General features: G+C 40.4%; 2 protein-coding genes across 5 annotated transcripts in view; one reads left to right on the top strand and one right to left on the bottom strand.

The window, feature by feature from the left end:
* The window catches only part of SLC44A3 (solute carrier family 44 member 3), a 75,260-nt gene extending 67,758 nt beyond the window's left edge, over window positions 1-7,502 (top strand). For all 3 annotated transcript variants that reach the window (XM_007977898.3, XM_007977896.3, XM_007977897.3), the window contains exons 13-15: window positions 3,616-3,753; window positions 4,768-5,004; window positions 7,262-7,502. In XM_007977898.3, the coding sequence (XP_007976089.3) occupies window positions 3,616-3,753; window positions 4,768-5,004; window positions 7,262-7,366 (480 nt within the window). In that variant the 3' untranslated portion in view covers window positions 7,367-7,502. The remainder of the gene's footprint in view (window positions 1-3,615; window positions 3,754-4,767; window positions 5,005-7,261) is intronic.
* Window positions 7,503-9,402: 1,900 nt separating this feature from the next.
* Window positions 9,403-20,227, bottom strand: part of CNN3 (calponin 3) — a 30,475-nt gene continuing 19,650 nt past the window's right edge. For both annotated transcript variants that reach the window (XM_007977891.3, XM_007977894.3), the window contains exons 2-7: window positions 15,713-15,834; window positions 15,432-15,498; window positions 14,438-14,575; window positions 13,990-14,106; window positions 11,818-11,964; window positions 9,403-10,523 (exon numbers count right to left, since the gene is read on the bottom strand). In XM_007977891.3, the coding sequence (XP_007976082.2) occupies window positions 10,182-10,523; window positions 11,818-11,964; window positions 13,990-14,106; window positions 14,438-14,575; window positions 15,432-15,498; window positions 15,713-15,834 (933 nt within the window). In that variant the 3' untranslated portion in view covers window positions 9,403-10,181. The remainder of the gene's footprint in view (window positions 10,524-11,817; window positions 11,965-13,989; window positions 14,107-14,437; window positions 14,576-15,431; window positions 15,499-15,712; window positions 15,835-20,227) is intronic.

Below are 20,227 nucleotides of genomic sequence, written 5' to 3'. Positions count from 1 at the left end.
TGTAAGAAAAGATAAATGCTTACAGGCTCCAAAACTCTTTGGAGTCAACACATGCATGAGAAAGTATAATATCTTTTTAACTTTTAATCATTTTAGCCAAAGAGCGAAATCTCTTTTTACTGCTTATGAGAGATGGTGCTAAATTAAATACGAGGCAGTGATCTGCAGAAAAAGAAGTCCCCACAAAAACAGTGCTTCCCTGTGGGAAGCAAGAAGCACTTTAGAAAGTTTAGAGCCGGGAAGTGATGGGGTGGTGGGCTGGAGACGGCCTGAATGAAGAGAGGAGGCAGAGACAGAGGCTGAGCAGCACATGGTGGAGTTGCCGTAACAAAGTAAGATGATGCTGGGGACTGGCATGTGGTCTGAAAAGCCCTTTCCTGGATCCCTGTGGGTGTGAGGGATTAAAGCCTACAGGTAAAGCAACCACAGGCCCCTGCCACACCTCCTCAGGTGCTTAAAGAGTTGCTTCTGTGTTCCCAGTTGTAAATGAGATCATCTTTGGTGATGTCTGGATGATAATAACCACTCTTTATTACACATTTTCTGTGTGCTTTACAGGGAGTATGTTCTTTAATCCTCCCAACATCCCTTTGCGGTAGGTGCTGTAAGTCATTTTATAGATGAGGAAATTGAGGTCTTAGAGAGGTTAGATCGTTTGTCCAAGACCAACAGCCAGGCAGTGGTAGAACTGGGTTTTGAGCACAGACAGCCTGGCTACAGAGCCTGTGCTTACCGTAACCACCATGCTTTTAAATAGCAATTTTTCCTAATGAAAATTGATAGTGTAATGTCCAGAAGGTTAGAATTAAAAAAATAAAAATAAAAAGGTCTCTGTCTCATGGATTCACCAGGGGACCTGGGGGAAATGCCCTTGATCTTAGTTTCCAGTCTGTAAAGGAACAATTATGCCATTCTTCACCCACCCTTCCTACAGATGTGCTTTGAGGATGAATGAATAGATTGATCATCAGGGCTTTGAAAACCCAAGATGATTGAAGATGCCTAGTGAAATAATATAAGTAAATGAGTTTCCATATCCCTGCACAAGGCTCAGGCCCCAAAACTGGAGCAGCTTTCCAGCAACAGCTGGTTTGAGATTTTCAAAGCAAATTTCACGCACATTCTGTGTAAGTCCAAAACCAAAAGTTCCTTGTGGAATACTATTAAGGCATTTTTGCAGGAAATTCATCTGACGTCTGACTGAAAATCTCTAAGGCAAGCATGGTGCCCTTAGGGGATATGGTTTCCAGCCTTTTGTCTTTTATTTACTTATTTATTTTTTTGACATGGAGTCTTGCTCTGTCGCCCAGGCTGGAGTGCAGTGGCGCGATCTCGGCTCACTGCAACCTCTGCTTCCTGGATTCAAGTGTTTCTCCTGCCTTCCCAGTAGCTGGGATTATAGGCATGTGCCACCACGCCCAGCTATGTCTTTTTGTATTTTTAATAGAGACAGGGTTTCACCATGTTGGTCAGGCTGGTCTTGAACTGCTGACCTCATGATCTGCCCCCAACCCCGGCCTCCCAAAGTGCTGGGATTACAGGCATAAGCCACCGCACCCGGCTCAGCCTTTTGTCTTTAAGAACTAAACATTCTTCTCTCATTGGCCTTGAAGAGGGAGTTTGGTAAACTGGGTCAGTTAATTCCACTCCCTTAATCCTATACTTGTTAGTGGTCTTCATCTCCTCCACTTACTCTATTAGGCCCAGCACCATGGCAGGCTGATTACTGCAGTAGATTCCACACTGATTACCTTGTGATGTGTTTGAAGGGGTGTATGAAAGGGTTAATTTGTATATCATGAAATAAAAAGCTTTCATCCTTTATCCAAACCAAAAGGAATGACAACAACCCAAGCAGGTAGTATTCTCGTGTATTTTCCCAGGAAAGTTATAAATTCTTGCTGTAATCTGCAATGCAAGTAGCATTTTTAAAGATTTCAAGAGGCATAAATGGTCTTGAAATGTAATCATAAGGGGAAGGTATTTTGGAAAAAATGACCTGAGAAATCATCTCATGTGAACATAAATCACACACACACACATTTGTAGTCTTTGATATAGTAATCTTGTTTCTGAGAATTTATGCTTAAGAAATTATCCAAAATCAGGAAATCAAGAGTTCATCGCATAGTTGTTTATAAGAGCAAAACATTTGAAACAGTCAACATGTCCCAGCTACACACAGGCACGTACACATGCACATATGTGCATCCCAGAATATGCATTAAAATTAAAATTATAAAAGCCATGTGGTAACATAGAAATGCTTATTATACAAAGAAAAGAGATATATAATCATGAAACCATACCAGTTACACTGTATATTTTTTATTTCTAGCTTTGTTTTTTTTTGAGACGGAGTTTCACTCTTGTTGCCCAGGCTGGAGTGCAATGGCGCAATCTTGGCTCACCGCAAACTCCGCCTCCTGGGTTCAAGCAATTCTCCTGCCTCAGCCTCCCTAGTAGCCGGGATTACAGGCATGCACCACCATGCCTGGCTAATTTTGTATTTTTAGTAGAGACGGGGTTTCTCCATGTTGCTCAGGCTGGTCTTGAATTCCTGACCTCAGGTGATCCACCTGCCTCGGCCTCCTAAAGGGTTGGAATTACAGGCCTAAGCCACGGCACCTGGCCTATTTCTAGGATTTCTATTCAGTTTGTTTTCTGCTCTGCCTCTTCATTTTTCATACTGTTCTGTTTATTCCTTATGGTTACTGTTTCTTTCACTATTTTCTTAGTACCTTAAACATACCTCCCTTAATACTTTTTTTCCAGGTTGTTCTCAGGGTACAGATTCTGTTTGTTGTGCTGTTCCTTTCCATGGGTCCTCTGTAAAATTTTCCTGTGAGCTCCTCATCTTCTCCAGGGGTTGTTACCTGTAGGACTCCACTATTCCCTGGCCTGGGAGGTGGCGATGTTGCTTTGCCTTTGCAAAACCCTAGGATTTTAACAGTCCCAGGCACATAGTGGATTTCTGTACCATCTTCCTGGAATGGCTGACTGAGGTTGAACTGAGTATGAATCCTGAATTTGTTGAAAGAGCTCGCTTCCCTAGCAAGGGCCTAATTGCATGCCTGTTGCACCTTTGGGTTCAGCTCTCACAAACCATTAGATCCTGCTTGCTTTCTGGGACCTAAACTTCCTGCCCTCAAACTCTGTTGTGCATTAAAAAATAACTTATTGCCAGGTGTGGTGGCTTTCGCCTGTAATCCCAGCTACTCAGGAGGCTGAGGCACAAGAATCGCTTGAGCGCAGGAGGCAGAGGTTGCAGTGAGCCGAGGTGGCACCACTGCACTCCAGCCTGGGCAACGGTGTGAGACTGTCTCAAAACAAACAAGCAAACAAAACCCTTATGCTTTACCCATCGTTTCCACATGTTTGTAGTGGGATATTCATATTAACCGTAAGTACCTATTTATCTTTTCTATCTGCTGCAACTATATGAAAATATATATGGGTATAATCAGACTGGAAAGGAATTTGAAAATGGTATTTTTTTATGGGTAGAGAGAGTAGGTTTATTGTAACTCTAGTTTGCAAACACTCTGTATTAATACATTGCCTTAAAAATATAATTATAAGAATTACCTTTTAAACAATTCTCTTCTGTTTCAGAATGCATATACTACAACTGCTATTAATGGGACAGATTTCTGTACGTCAGCAAAAGATGCATTCAAAATCTTGTCCAAGAATTCAAGTCATTTTACATCTATTAACTGCTTTGGAGACTTCATAATTTTTCTAGGAAAGGTGAGATATCTTGACTAAATAAATAAAGGAGCCTGGGATTCTGAAAATTAAGCCACACAACAATTGGTTTGAAAGGGAACTATATTTCTTGAGTACTTACTCTGTAGTGGATGCTGTGCTTCCTTATCTCATTTAATCCTCAATCCCATGAGGTATCCTTATTTTGCAGAAGAGAAAACGAAGGTTTAATAACCTTTCCAGGGTTCTACAATAGGTAGAGCCAGAATTTTAATCCTACTCTTACTCTCTTAACCTGTGATCAGTTCTACCATTCTGATTCATTCTTTTTCAGGTCTAAAATGAACATACTACTAACCTCAGAAAATGAATGTTTGTGGGTTTCTCAGTAAGAATATATGGAAAGAGTATTGAAACCTGGACTGGGCAAGGTGGCTCACATGTGTAATCCCAGTATTTTGGGAGGCTGAGGCGGGAAGATCACTTGAGGTCAGGAGTTTGAGATTAGCCTGGCCAACATAGCAAAACCCCATCTCTACTAAAAATACAAAAATTAGCCAGGCGTGGTGGCAGGTGCCTGTAATCCCAGCTACTTGGGAGGCTGAGGCAGGAGAATCACTTGAACCTAGGAGGCAGAGGTTGCAGTGAACTGAGATCATGCCACTGTACTCCAGCCTGGTGACAGAGCAAGACTCTGTCTCAAAAGAAAGGGGGGTTTTCTAAAAAAGTTTTAAAGTGAATAAGCTTATTTTGGTGTTAAGTGAAAAAACAGAATAAAAAGTTTGTGAGATATTATTACATTTATATGAATACAAAAGCTAGGCACAGATAAAATAACATATAACCTTCCTACCCACCATTAACTGGGTTTCCTTTTGATACAGCTTTTCATTTTTTCCTCTATTTCATTCTGCCAAAATTTCTGACAAGCATTCTTTACAATAGTGCACACACACGTTGCACACATGAACGTATATTAAAGCATTACTTGTAACTGACAAAAACATCTAAGCAACTGATTCATAAAGATTTTCAACAAACTCTTCTTTTGCACAGGTGTTAGTGGTGTGTTTCACTGTTTTTGGAGGACTCATGGCTTTTAACTACAATCGGGCATTCCAGGTGTGGGCAGTCCCTCTGTTATTGGTAGCTTTTTTTGCCTACTTAGTAGCCCATAGTTTTTTATCTGTGTTTGAAACTGTGCTGGATGCACTTTTCCTGTGTTTTGCTGTTGATCTGGAAACAAACGATGGATCGTCAGAAAAGCCCTACTTTATGGACCAAGAATTTCTGGTAAGCAAACATTTCATTTCCAGTTGCAATGTCCATGCTCGCAATCTCAGTTTTGTAAAGCTGCACACACAAAAGAGGCTCATATCCAGCCTGTGTCTTCTAGAGGGCTCTGAGGCTTCTACTACCCCAGAGCCTGAAAGTGGGATTTGGGCTGAACTCTCCAAGGCTGAACCCACTTCCCTTTCTGAGAACCTTCTCCCTGGAGAAGTGAAGCTGAACAAAAATGCTGATCAGATGGATTCCTAAGTAGCAGCAGCACTTCTTACCCTGGGCAGAAGATGTCCTGAACACAGTAGTTCAGGTCCCTTTGGTGCTCGTGGCATGATCTGGCCTTTTGGGTGGTCTAGAAGTTTAACAGTTGATCTTTTCCTAAAGCATTTTTGCATCTCCAAGCATGATGTTCATACCCACTCTATTAGAGACAGCACACTTATGTGCTCTTCTGTGCCAATATTGACAGATCTGCAATTCTCGGGCCCTTTATTAGCCCAGGCACACCAATGTGAGAAAAGCCACACCCTCAGCGGAGTGCCCATACTGTTTATATCTGGAAGTAGCAGGCAGCTGTTTGCAACAGCCTTTGCAACACAGTTGTTGCCTATTTGCCTTATCCTGGGTAGACAGGGATATTTTAACAGCTGAATCATGTCTCATCTCTCTTCCTTGTCTGAGTTATAGATTTTCATACTTTTCTTTCATTCTGTTGCCATTAAAATTAGGTGTTCAAGCCCTTTTAGCTTGAAACAGAGCATTGAATGCACTCTTTAGTTCAGCAGCCACTCAATTTTTTAAGAACCACTTCCACAGTTTATAATTAATGTATCCTCATCCTTCTCCATATAAAACATAAACATACAATTTTTATTTATTTATTTTTTGTGGAGACAGTTTTGCTCTTGTTGCCCAGGCTTGAGTGCAATGGCGCAATCTTGGTTCACTGCAACCTCCACCTCCTAGGTTCAAGCGATTCTCCTGCCTCAGCCTCCCAAGTAGCTGGGATTACAGGCATGCACCACCACGCCTGGCTAATTTTGTGTTTTTAGAACAGACGGGGTTTCACCATGTTGGCCAGGCTGGTTTTGAACTCCTGACCTCAGGTGATCCACCCGCTTCAGCCTCCCAAAGTGCTGGGATTACAGTTGTGAGCCACCACACCCAGCCAAAATACAATTTTTACTTTTTACTTGTTTATTGACTTATTTGTATGTACTCTAAGGAAAGTGTTTATGATGGTGGTATGAAGCTAGCCAGGTCCCCATCCCCTGATTTACTTTTCCAGTTAAAAATCCACCTTGAAGTCCCGGCACTGTGGCTTATGCCAGTAATCCCAGCACGTTGAGAAGCCGAGGCAGGTGGATCACATGAGGTCAGGAATTTGAGACCAGCCTGGCCAACATGGTGAAACCCTGTCTCTACTGAAAATACAAAAATTAGCCAGGCGCAGTGGCAGGCGCCTGTAATCTCAGCCACTTGGGAGGCTGAGACAGGAGAATCACTTGAACCTGGGAGGTGGAGGTAGCAGTAAGTTGAGATGGTGCCATTGCACTCCAGCCTGGGCGACAGAGGGCAATTCCGTCTCCCTACCAAAAAAAAAAAAAAATCCACCTTAAAATTTACCCCTTAAAATAGTTGTTTCAATAGGAGAAACTTTCTGAAGGATCCATTTATCTGAAATTTAAGGCCAAGAACTTGTAAATGGTTATCATTGGGACTCAGAAACCGATACTCCAGAATATGGCACTTTGACTCTGACCTTCTCCCAAAGTGCAGGATGAAGCTGTCATCGGAATGAAATTCCCTTATCTGCCTCAAGTCCAGACCCACCAAAGAAAAAAACAGCCTCTGGCCCCTTCCCTGAGTTTTCCATTAACTGGACTTATACAGCAGAAACAAAAACTAACTTCAGTCAACACACCTGGACAGACTTTTGCCACAAACCACTGTCTGCTCTGCGGGCCCAACAGACTTTGTCCCCAGCCATTAAGTATCCTTCAAGCTCATTAAACTCCCCTAAAAGTAATTTACCACCCCTTAAAAATCATCCACACTTCCCCATCCCCATTTCATGGTTAGACAATCACTCTGTGATTCTCCCTTGTGCTTGCTAATTTATATGCCATTTCGCCTGTTAATCTGCCTTTTGTAAGTTAATTCTTCAGCAAACCTTCAGAGGGCAAAGGAGAAGTTTTCCCTTGGCCCCTACATTATCAACAGTGCAGACACATTAATACTAATCTAACTTGTTCTTTTGTTTCAGAGTTTTGTAAAAAAGAGCAACAAATTAAACAATGCAAGGGCACGGCAGGACGAGCACTCATTAAAGAATGACGAGGGAACAGAACTCCAGACCATTGCGAGATAGATACCCATTTAGGGATTTGTACCTGGGAAACGTTTCTTTCTAAAGAACCATTTACAGAATAGAAGACAAGACCACTCGAGAAAAGTTAGTGGAATTTTTTCTTTTTTAAAGACCTAATAAACTCTATTCTTTCTCATTGTCTGTGTCATTATTGTTTAACCAGGTAACAATACTGGAACCATATTAGTTTACCACCTTTTTTGGTACAAATTAGGACAGAAAAACTCTCTTAAAACCACGTTTATATGCATCAGTTTAAAAAGTACACTGTATAAGAACTGAGGCAAGTTTGTAAGTGCATAACTAATAAATAAACCTTTTTAAGGATTTTGTTAGCGGAAATCTCTGGAATTTTTTTTTTTTTAAAAAGGGACAGTGTCTCAGTATGTTCCCAAGGTTGTAGTATAGTGGCGACACACAGGTGCCATCATAGCTTACTGCAGCCTCCAACTCTTAGGTTCAAGTGATCCTCCTGCCTCAGCCTCCCAAGCAGCTGGGACTACAGGCGTGCCACCATGCCCAGTGTAGAACGTTGCTCTTATACAGAGTAGGACACTTCCCTACTCATCCAATCCTGGAAATATGCTGAGTGGATTCACTTTTCAAAGTACAGTTCTTAGATTTGGTGACAATAAAAGCCAAAAGTGTAAACTCTTGACATTAACTACCACCTGAACTGGGCATGTACAGGACAGGCAGGAGTGTAACCAATAATTTAGTCTGTGCACATGCTCTTCCTTTTTTCTGAATACTCTTCCTCCTCTTTGCTAATGGCAAACTCCTTATTCTTCAAAACCCAGCTCTGATAGCATCATGCTTCTGCAATGCCTCTGAGCAGCATTATTTGCCCTCTCTTCTGTCCTTTTCCTCCATGCTCTGATATGACTGTGAATCCACTTTCTTTTTGTTATGTCTCTCCACCAGATCACATTCCATGATGGCACACACAATTTATCTCAGAAATCCTGATACACAAGCACTCTTACGGCAGACATTCTGGAAGGAGTGGTTTTCAACCACAGCCCCACCTGAGAAATTACCTGGAGACAGATTTTTAAAAATACTTCTGCCCGGACCTCAGAGATTTATGTAGATGGGAGTGAGGGGAAGAGCTTTTCCTTTTTAAAACTCTAACCAAATAGAAACATTTTAACATGTTGATTGGCAGCCTCATGAGAATCAATCTGACTTAAATGGTAGGGCAGGTAGTGTGATATAAGGCTTCCGTCCCCTAAACTTTGAAGCGTCAAAGATGACAAGGACAGCCTGAGAACTCAGGTCTATTTTAAATGCAATGAGTTTTTTCTTAAATGCCACTATTGAATTAGCTTGACTCCAATAGTTTCCTTTACAAGCACTTTCCCAGAAGCATTAAACCTAGTCATTGTGATATGATGAGCTAATAGGCTTCACTTTTGTGGGCTCGTCAAACCACGTGTATATACTCCTCATCTCTCGCAAAAAATGGACGGTTTTCGCCCGCAAACCTGATAGAGCCAATCCTATCAGAAGACATGGATAGGCTAAGACAATGTCGGAAAGTGAGAGTTACTAAGTTTCTTTTAGTGACTGCATTTTTGTCACTATGACACCTAGCTATTGTTTGTCCTTCCTTCTGTCAGGACTGAAGGTTTATGTTTCACCATAAACCCTAGCTTATTATCAAGCAGCACATCCTATGGCTGACCTAGCATATTTCTTATTCATATTTACCCTAAGATAGGAAAATTCCCCACTGCTCATATCAATATTCCTAAAAATTATTTTAAGATTATTCCAAGTTGAATTTAAGATGAATCTGGGCCAGCGAAGTCACAGTGAAATAAGCAAGGGTCAGAAAATGATTTGAATCCTGTCATTTACTATGTGTAATGGTTTCCTGAGCCTCAATCTCCTTAAGCATAGAATGCAGTGTTGTGTGGAGTACATAAAATGTTAATGTACCTTGTAACAGTACCTAGGAAAAAGGTACTTAAAAAAAATCTGACCCTACCTATCTAGAAGCTAGCCAGAAAATAATCAGCCTGTGGTTCATATGAATGTTCAAAACAAAATATTTATTTATAAAAAATACAATGGGATAAGTTTATGCTGAGAAATGCAGCAATAAATACAGTTGAAGAAAACAGAGCAACTCTACATTGATACATTGGCACAAACAGGAAGAGCAAATGCATCACCCAGGCCTAAATGTCCACAGGCCACTTTTGTACATGCTCCTTTAGAAACACCACTCTGAAAAGATCTTGTCCGCTAGGTAAGAGAATGAGTACACATATAATCACAAATGCACACTGATCATGACTTTATTTAAAAATTAGCAAACAATACTGTAGAAACATTGATATGTAAATTTCTAAAATGCTGCATCTTAAATTTAGTTGGCAAAGACCACATTTAGCAATAAGCATGAGTTTAGTCTTCCATGTAGAAACCAGATACACTAAACTGTAAAAAAAAAAAAAAAAAGTTTCTATTGTTTGAAAATACCAGTTTAATATAAGATTGTAAAAATGCATAGATTTTTGCATACAAGAACTGGCTGTACAAGAGTACTCCCCTTTCACAGTATTCCTTTTTACTTCATATGCGAGTTATTGATTATGCTGTAGGATTTAACTATTACAGCACTAAAAGGCAACTATTGAGGGAAGAGGCAGAAAAAGGAAAAAGGAATGTATGTAAGGCAATTTTTCTTAAAAGTACAATAAGCTTAATAGTGTTTTAGGAAGACAAGATAAAAATTACTCAAGGCTAGCTTGGTTCTCACTGAATAAAAACAATGGACTAAATACTGCGCTCCTTCTGTGTGGATCTAATAATCAATGCCTTGGTCGCTATATTGGTAATCTCTGGGGTAGTCATCCTGGTACTCGCCATGATACTCATCGGGGTATTCTGCCTGATAATCACTATCACTGATTTCCGAACCATTTGTTCCTGTTCCTTGGCTTCCGTTGTGAATGACAGGTTCTGTAGGAGCAGCACAGTATTTGGGATCATATACTTGCCGCCCAAGCCCATACACACTCATTCCTTTCTGGGAAGCAACTTTGTTGGTACCCATCTGTAGGGAAATTGTCGAGTTGTCCACCGGCTGTAATGTTAGCTTCTGATCATAGATGTCTCTTCTGGTACCCGGTGCTAACATCCCTGCCTGGTATTAGAACATAGTATAAAAGTTAAAACGGCAGCTAGAATCTACTCTTGTGAATAATTTATAGATTATAGAATTCACACTGAATATGAACAGCAGTACATGAACTTTCATTTGGTTCAGGGGTAAAGCTAGCTTAACCAAAATATTCTTAACCGAATCACTTCCAGGAAGCAATATTCATTGGCTTTTGAGCTAGGTGAGACCTTTCTTCAAAATCCTTGCTCTGCTATAAAATTACTATGTGGCCTCAAACAAGTAAATTTAGCTTTAGGTTTCTCAAATTGCAAAATGGAGACATTACTATTTACTCTGGATTTAAGTGAGGATGAGACATAAAGAATGTGCAATCATAATGCTTCCACACCACAAAGTTCCATGTGAATGCCCATGAGGACCACATACATTATCCGGGGTACCAATTTCAAAAGTTTATAATATATTCAACAAGAACTATGTTGAGCAGATCTTAAGGACTTGAGTCTTTTCAAAAGGCTGAGATGCAGAAGAGCCAGCCACTTCACAGCCACTTCCCTCTTTTTCAGAGTACAGTAACTCACACTTCATCTCTACATACATCAGGCACACACTTCCAGGTTCAGAGTGGGTAGAAAAGTACACGTGAGTGGCAGCTATGAGAGGCATAATGCCACACCTGGCAGGATGTGTTCCATAAGGGCAAAGTGATCAATCTCCCTTGGACTCACTAAGAAAATGTTTTCCAAACCCTATCCCAGCTGATGTTGGATGTGAGACCTGTCTGTTCTCAAATGGTTGTTGGAACTTCCTTCTGAGGTGCTGGTGATCTATTTTTAACAAGGAAATATTTCTATCTTGGATGTGGTGTACTGGTATTTTCATCACGTTGCATTTCCATCTCCTTATATTGACACATCTAATAGGAATGCTAGTTAAATCCTTCTTAGTGGAACACCAGATAATTTTACCTATTAATTAAGGATTCTTTAAAAAAAAAAAAAAAAGGTCAGCATTTAAATGAGCAAATTTTACTTGGATTTTGGAGCAAGAACACTGTAATAAACATATCTCTTTTTCTGCTGGCTAGGTAGAAAGGCGGCCAGCTGTTCTAACTGCCAACAAAAACCACGAGACACATTTTGTGCTTTTGCTGCTATCAAAAAGGTCTTTTGATTCTTTTGCTTTCCCAGCAAAGTCCACATTCCTGAAGGAATATACTCTAAATAAACTATACAAAAAATACCTACTTTAAACTTCTAGATAATAAGAATAAGGTAAGTATACTCTCGTACAAGTAGAAAAAGGTATTGCTTACCTGGCTGGCTCCTTTATTGGTGCCCATCTGCAGACTAATTGTGGTCTGGTCAAAAGGTTTGTCAGTTTGCATTTTGGGGTCATAAAGGTGCCTCCTGGTCCCATAAGCTGTCATACCTGCCTGGCTGGCACATTTGTTGGTTCCCATCTTTTAAGTTAAAAGTAAAATTGCACAAATTATCAGATGTCAACAATATACACAACACAAACAAAACTTTCCACGCTACTAAAAAGACAGAAGGGGCACAACTGACAAGTTACTGAGCTGAGGCTCCAGCCAACTCTTCCATGTGTTTACAAACAAATTTCAAGTGCTAACTTTAAAAAGAAAATTTTAAAGAAATTCACTATAGATAAAACCTAATACATAGCAGAATTAAACACACTTTAACAGGTGGACCGACACACTAAAAGTCATTACAGTGGCAGAATAATTTCCTCTGCTACTGTTTCCCCAGGTAACCAAATTAAGAGGTACCAGCTATGGTTATTTAAACAGAAGCAATCCTAGGCCAAGCAATATGCTGTTCTACTCCAGGAATGTTTTACATAAAATGTGAAAGCAAATGCCAGCTGTTTTCTCTGGGAGCTTGACAAGGACTTCTTTCAGTTTCAAAATCACCAACATTTTTGCCAGAAAGGAACCACATTTTATTCCTGCAACTCCCATGTCCTTGGGCAGAGCTGGAGAAAGGTGGAATGAGGAATCTGAACTCAGCAAAGTTCAGGGAAACAGTAATTCACTTTTCTTCCCCACTGAGAACAGTATGGCTTCAGGACCAACCATTACACCCTGTTCCACTGATTAGGGACACTTTTCTGATGTTGGATCTTTTTTCTTTAAAAATAAGATGAAAGAAAATCTTTATTACTAAATATAAAATCTGTTCATTGAAGAAAATTCAGAAAACATATATAAGCAAAAAGGAAGGGGAAAAAATCATTGTGATCCCACTATCCATTCACTGTCAATATTTGTGACTATCCTTTTAGCTTTTTAACCTATGTGTCTATGTATATATCTATAGATGCACATACACATATACAAATATATATGAAAACATGTGCGGTTTTAATTTTAAAACTCCATGCTGACCATAGTATTTGATGATCTGATTTTTTTCCCCATAACCTATCTTTTCAAACTCTAGTGTAAAATTTTACATTACACTTTGCTTTTATGGAGTTGTAATTCAACCAACTATTATTCTGAAATGCAGGTTTCCAGTTTCTCGCCACCGATACAATTTTGTACTGTGCAAAAACAAATCTAACTTGCATAGACTCAGTCCAGAAAGGGGCACTGTGTCCAGCAGGTACAGTGGCTTTTGGAGAGTAAAGCCAACAGCATTTAGGGTGTTAGCAGTGGCGTTTCCATGACACTTTCCAGGGGAACAATGAAGAGAAGGAAAACATCTGAACTACGTATTTCAGAAGAATTTAAACTGACAAATTCTAACAGGGCTTGGCTGCTATATCATGATTTGGTATTGTAAATAAGTGACTTTGGCACTAAGGTTGTGTAAAATTGCCTCATTTGGTCAATAACATTAAGGAATTTATAAAGTACATTTCTGGCTGGGCGTGGTAGCTCACACCTGTAATCTCAGCACTTTGGGAGGCCAAGGCGGGCGGATCACCTGAGGTCAGGAATTCAAGACCAGCCTGGCCAACATGGTGAAACCTCATCTCTACTAAAAATACAAAACTTAGCCAGGCATAATGGCTCATGCTTATAATCCCAGCTACTTGGGAGGCTGAGGCAGGAGAATCGCTCAAACCCAGGAGGTGGAGGTTGTAGTGAGCCGAGATTGCACCACTGGACTCCAGTCTGGGCGACAGAGTGAGACTCTGTCTCAACAACAACAAAAAAAGATAAAATAAAAAACTTAAAGGTGCATTTTTCTTTAAAAAAATAGACAATATGATTCGATTAAAAATTTTCATTTCCTAGGGAAATAACTGTCAAGTCAGGTGGCATACCTGAGGTTTCCTCTAAAAATTATCACTGTCTTATGGGCTTTAAATAGATATAAATTGTATAAACTATACCCACCCCCCAAGTACTATAGCACTTCCATCTATTCTTCACTTAGGAGAGGCTTAATATTTTGCATGGTGAGAATTAATCATATTGAATAAGTAACTGAATAAGCAACACCACATTACTTACCTGGAGACCAATTACACTTTGGCCAGCTTTTAATTTTCCTTCATCAAAACGTCTTGTTTGTTTTTCTGCATACTTAACTCCAATGTCAATGGTTGTATGGAATCCTTTTGTTTTAGCCTAGACAGAAACATGTACACTAACTGAAAAGGCCAACAGAGTTTCACAGAAGGAACAACAAAGAAATGATATGGTCATAGACGAAGGGGCCCAAACTAGAGATAAAAAATATTTAAGGCTATTGATACACTGCATCATTTGAAATGTGACTGTTCTAAGTAAGCTATCTAGTACGAGGCAGCTGATGTCAGCAGCCTTTCCACAAAGCTAATAATTACAGAAGAGACAGGCCCCGCCCCACCTGGTCTGAACCCCCATGAAACAGCAATGATGCAATTCATCACCAAGGTGGTGGGAATCTGTTAACCAGCCATTAAAGACATGTACGTACCAGACCTGCTAGAGCCACCAGAGTAGTCTGAACCTGGGTCATGTTTCCATTCTCAAAAAGATCATTTGCTTCGAATATGTCATGTGGCTTCATACCATAAGCCTGAATAGCTTTAATAAAGTTGCCAATATTCTCCAACTATAAAGAAGAAGAGTTTTATAACTTCTGGAGCTAAATATTGACATTCATAATTTCTAAGAATTCTAAGTCTTCATAACTAGTTATAAGATGCTGCCCAGAAAGCTGTTTGACAAGGATTCAACCAAATACATGCTAAGCACGGCTCTCTCTGGAACAGGAAAGAGCAAGAAGAGAGTGTCTCTCTCACTGTGGGGCACATCATGGTCTTCATATTTTTAAGCAGTTACGTGTTTTCAGTTTTTGTGGGCAAGAGCTTCCTTATATATTTTAAAAGGATTCTGTATCAGAGCTATCCAGGCCTGGAATTTTATTTGTCAAAAGGTATATAATTACTCATACTAATAAATAATTCATTATGTGTTTTCATTTTAATTTCAGAATAAATTTGTGGTTACTAAATACTCATTCTCTCATATCTCAAAACACATGTTCAAGACCAGTAAGTATCTCATTTTCCTTACTCATACACATTCATGAACTAAGGTTATGTCTGATACACTGTTCTGCAGTCCACTGTTATGTAGAATGCCTTGTTTTTTCCCTTATCCTTAAGGTCTGGGTTGCATTTCTCTGTGTAAGCTGTGTCAAGTCCTTTCTGAATGTACACAGACTAAATATAGGAAAACTTCTAAGCTAAACATAATAATTACAGAACTAGTTCAATAAGTAATTATGGAACCATTAAAAAAGGGCAAAAAATTAAATATGCACAAATTTCTGCTACATCTATGTAAAAACTGTAATCAAAAAGTTTAAAAGAGAAACACAAAACCAAAAACCCAAACCTGAAATCAAGTTTTCACTACATAAAATGCAACCAACTAGAACCAGAGGTGGTTGGTTTGGCTGTTACCTGAGGCCAGTTCAGTGAGGACTCGTTGACCTTCTTCACTGAGCCTGGTTGTAGCTTGTTTATAAGTCTGAAAAGAAAAATATGAGAGACATCTTATTTACTAGTCACACAAAAACAAGGATTGAAATATCAAGTTGCTCCTTTAACATCAGTAAGGGAAAGCATGAAATATATCTGTAGAATATCACGGTCTGACACCCTGGGCTGAGAAGGAGAGTAAGAGAGAAGGCCATGGAAAGAACTGGAAGAGCGGAAACAGACTCTGGAGGGCTGTAACTCACTCGCAGAGGATGATGCCATCCTTTAAGCCCAGCTGGAAGTTGGTGCCAATGCTCATGCCTGTCACCTCTTCTATCCAATTGCGAAGATCTTCTTCTGCTTGATGATCATACTTGGAAGCAATCTGAAATACAAGTTAACTCACTTTAGAAGAATTTCACGAAAGCACCAGAAACTGCTGACTCACAACGTGCTCTGCTTTCACTATCTATCAAGACCACAGCTGTGAAGTGCAGTAAATGACATTCAATAGAGCTCAATGGCAAACTTAACCGTTACAACTTCAGTAACTAATAACAAATTTTTGGTGAAGACAGTGTCATACAAAATTTTGAACAGCACATGGAGAGGCTGGGACTGACAAGGAGAGAACATCCATCAAGAGACATCAGATTTCCCTTTATGATCCACAGGAAGTAACAAGGATTTATGGTATGTTACAATATGGCACTCCAACTTTAAGGTTTAAGTCATTAATCACCGTATTCCTAAAAGAGAAGGGGAGAGGATTCTGACACACGTAATTATTTTACAGAGTATCTCACACCTCGCCAATACATAACATTCCAATAGTTTTGTTGACTGGAAAGTTCTGGTATTTGCCTTCTGTTCAGCCAAATACACACTACATACTAAACACACACACACACACACACTTTACTCAGTACTAATTACTGTGCAATATTTAAATTCTGTTTATGTAGTCTCTATTCTGTTAGACTTCTTACAGGAAGGAAAAGCATCTAGTTCAGATTCTTAGTATCTAGAATTGAACCTGACACACCCAAACATCTGATAAAATGAAAAGAAAGTTTAACTTTTTACTTGCAGAATTCAAAAATAAAGGCCAACTTACCAACACAAATCCTATGCTATTATACATGGTAAAACTACTAAAGTTTCGAAAGATCCCTTTTTAATAAGACCACAGACCTCAATTTAAAATAATTGAAAAAATAAAATTTAAGCAAAATATTGTGAAAAAAATCACATGCCCAAGTTCTTAAGCTATTCCGTGTCCTGGAGTCCCCTTAAAGGGGCTGGTCAATCAGGGTTATGGAGAACACAGCTCAGGCAGGCGCAGTAGCTCACACCTGTCATCTCGGCATTTGGGGACTGAGCTGGGTGGATCTCTGGAGCTCAGGAGTTCGAGACTAGCCTGAGCACCACTGAGAGACATCGTCTCTACTAAAAATAAAAAATTCAGCTGGGCTTGATGGTGCATGCCTGTCATCCCAGTGACTTGGAAGGCCGAGGTAGGAAGATCACTTGAGCCCACGAGATCGAGCCTACAGTGAGCCACGATTACGCCACCGCACTCCAGCCTGGGCAACAGAGTGAGACCCTGTCTCCCGCCCTACCGCCAAAAAAATAACCCACAGCTGGCAAGAGGGAAAGATCCAGTATCATTTGTCTTCTCACTGAGCACAGGTGAAAATGCCAAGGATACATAGGAAATGCCCAGGAGATAGAGATCATGAGCTTGGGAATCAATTACATTGTTGGAAATGGGAATGAAGGTAGAAATGTCTGCTGTGTCCATAAGACATAGGGAGGGTTAATCACGGCAAGAAATGAAATGACATCTTGACATTTTAGTCACAAAGAAGTCCCGCAAGTTCCAGTCTACACCACTCATGGAGGAACCAAGCACAACTGTGGGAAATGCCCCAGGGTCCTAGTGCCAGAGCATATAGGCCTGCGGGCTGCATTCAGGTCCTTTCCGAGAGAGAGCCTGACCACCAGGATCAGGACAGACATTTACGAACCTGGCCAGCTTACCTGTAAGTCACCCAACAGTGAAAACCAATGCTAAGTCTTAAAAAATACAGACTTAAAGTGTCACACTTGATCACAGTTCCTTTTTGTGTCTATCAAAAGCCACAGCAGCCTTTAACTTCTCAAGGTAGGAAAAACATCCCGTTTCCCAGGTCAAGTAAGTGGAAAGGTCTACATTCCAGGTCCCCCTCTTGAAGGCTCACTGTGCACCTGAGCCTGAGGGATCCCCTGGCACATAATCAGACGACTCCTGGGCTGTTTTCAGGGACTCTCTTCCCCTCCCCGCCAGGCCAAAGCATGAAGCTTCTGCTTTGACTGAGAGAGGGCAAATGATTTCACTAAATTACGGTGGCATTAGGGAGATGGCAGTTCTTGATCCTTTGCACCCTTTACCCAAGTTGGAGAAATGGCTCTACAGTTTTGACAGAATAATGGATAACTGATTTAAACCGCAGATTTATTTACCCAGAATTACAAATGAAAATCCAGTAAGTTTATATTTTCATATTAAGACGACTAACTGTGCAATGTTTCATGGATGAAGTATGGCCTGAAGGTTAGTTTATAAAAGACAGTCTTAAACACAATTTGTTCCCAGGCTAGTCTCAAACTCTTGGTCTCACGTGATCCTCCCGCATCAGCCTCCCAAAGTGCTGAGATTACAGGCATGAGCCACCACCCCCAGCCTCCATTACTCCTATTATACCTCAGATAAATATTCTAGGATAATATATCTCCTCCAACACATCAAATAAACCCATGCTTTATGGCACTTTTCGAAAACAAAAGCAAATATTAAATTGGTAGACACATTTTTATTTTTTTTGAGATGGAGTCTTGCTGTCGCCCAGGCTGGATTGCAGTGGCGTGAACTCAGTGTACTGCAACCTCCACCTCCCAGGTTCAAGCAATTCTCCTACCTCAGCCTCCCCAGTAGCTGGGATTACAGGCACACACCACCACGCCCGGCTAATTTTCATATTTTTAGTAGAGACGGGGTTTCACCATGTTGGTCAGGCTGGTCTCGAACTCCTTACCTCAGGTGATCCGCCTGCCTCGACCTCCCAAAGTGCTGAGATTAAAGGTGTGAGCCACTGTGTCCAGCCGGTAGACACATTTTTTAAAGTCTTGACTATATTTTCACACTGGGGTCTTGTTCTGGGTGGCTAGAAAAATAAATCCTCGCTATATAAATTGGAGGTGGTGGTATGAAAGGGGATAGGCAAAGAAGAAAAGGAGAAAAGATGGTCGGGCGCGGTGGCTCAAGCCTGTAATCCCAGCACTTTGGGAGGCCGAGACGGGCAGATCACGAGGTTAGGAGATCGAGACCATCCTGGCTAACACGGTGAAACCCCGTCTCTACTAAAAAATACAAAAAACTAGCCAGGGAGGTGGCGGGTGCCTGTAGTCCCAGCTACTCGGGAGGCTGAGGCAGGAGAATGGCGTAAACCTGGGAGGCGGAGCTTGCAGTGAGCTGAGATCCGGCCACTGCACTCCAGCCTGGGCGACAGAGAAAGACTCTGCCTCAAAAAAAAAAAAAAGAAGAAGAAAAGGAGAAAAGAGTACTCCTCAAGCATTAACTATGGAAAGCACATTCTAATTGTAAGGGGACTTTTTTTTTCCCCAAAAGTGAAGGCGTTCTCAACTAGGAGATATATTTTGATCAATCTGAAAAAAACCATAATATACTAGGGTGAGAGGAGTTCTGTCTTGGCGCCACGCCTGGCTCCATCTATCTTTGCTATTGGCCCTGGGTTAGTTTCTCTAACTTCTCTTGATCCAAGAGGAAGTCTGAACTGGATGACTGCACTAGGTCCTTTCCTACTCTCGGCTGTCTACACAATTTTGTCAAATAATAAAAAACTGAAGAAGTATTTTCTCTTGTTTCTTCAAATGTAGAGAAAAATTATGTTAGAGTAGTTTAGGGTATTTCACAGGATGGTGATGGTGATGGTAATTTTCATACCAAATGACACCAATTATTATTTAAGCAGAAAAACATTAAAAGCATATTTATGTGTCCATTGTTAAAAATGTGTCCAACAGATTTGGTGCCATGCCCCAAACCATGCAGTGATTACAGACCTAACTTGAAATATCCTAGTAGATCCCAGTAAGAAGTTTTCATCTTCTCTGTTGACAGTTCTGGTCAAGGAAGTGATGAGATAGAAAAATCAAGCACTGGAGTCAGATGGACCTCAGTTCAAATCCTGGCTCTGCCAATGAGTGGTTGTAGCGGGGGAGCTCTGGACAGGTGATGCTGTCCTTGAGACTTACCATATGACCATGTGCACAAAAGAAATTCGTAAGTACATGTATGCAAAACTCAAAGCCCTATATGATCCATTAAAAATTAAAACTAGGAATGCAGCCACATCAAATAACTGTTGGTTTGGGCTAAGGGTTTCCTTTCAGTAAAGGAGCAACAGGATTCTTCTATCCAAATACTGCGAATATGTTTCTAGTAAGTGAGCTTTATGCAGTCAGGCCAGCTAAACAGCATTATCTTTTAAAATCAAGGAACTGAGAGCAATTTTAAGAAGTAATCTTTGGCCAATAAAAATGATTTACTATTTTCATCTAAAAAGCTTCAATTTCTGAACATCTGGCAGAAAGCCACTTACATTTTCTTTCTCTCAACAAAAGAAAGTTAGCTTAAAATAATTGCTTAAACTTACCTCATTAATACTTCATGGAAATTTCACTCTAATTTACTTAAAAATTACTCTTCCTGGCCA

The sequence above is a fragment of the Chlorocebus sabaeus genome, chromosome 20, assembly GCF_047675955.1.
Source record: "Chlorocebus sabaeus isolate Y175 chromosome 20, mChlSab1.0.hap1, whole genome shotgun sequence".
NCBI classification, from domain to species: domain Eukaryota; kingdom Metazoa; phylum Chordata; class Mammalia; order Primates; family Cercopithecidae; genus Chlorocebus; species Chlorocebus sabaeus.
This window is presented reverse-complemented; position numbering and strand designations above follow the sequence as displayed.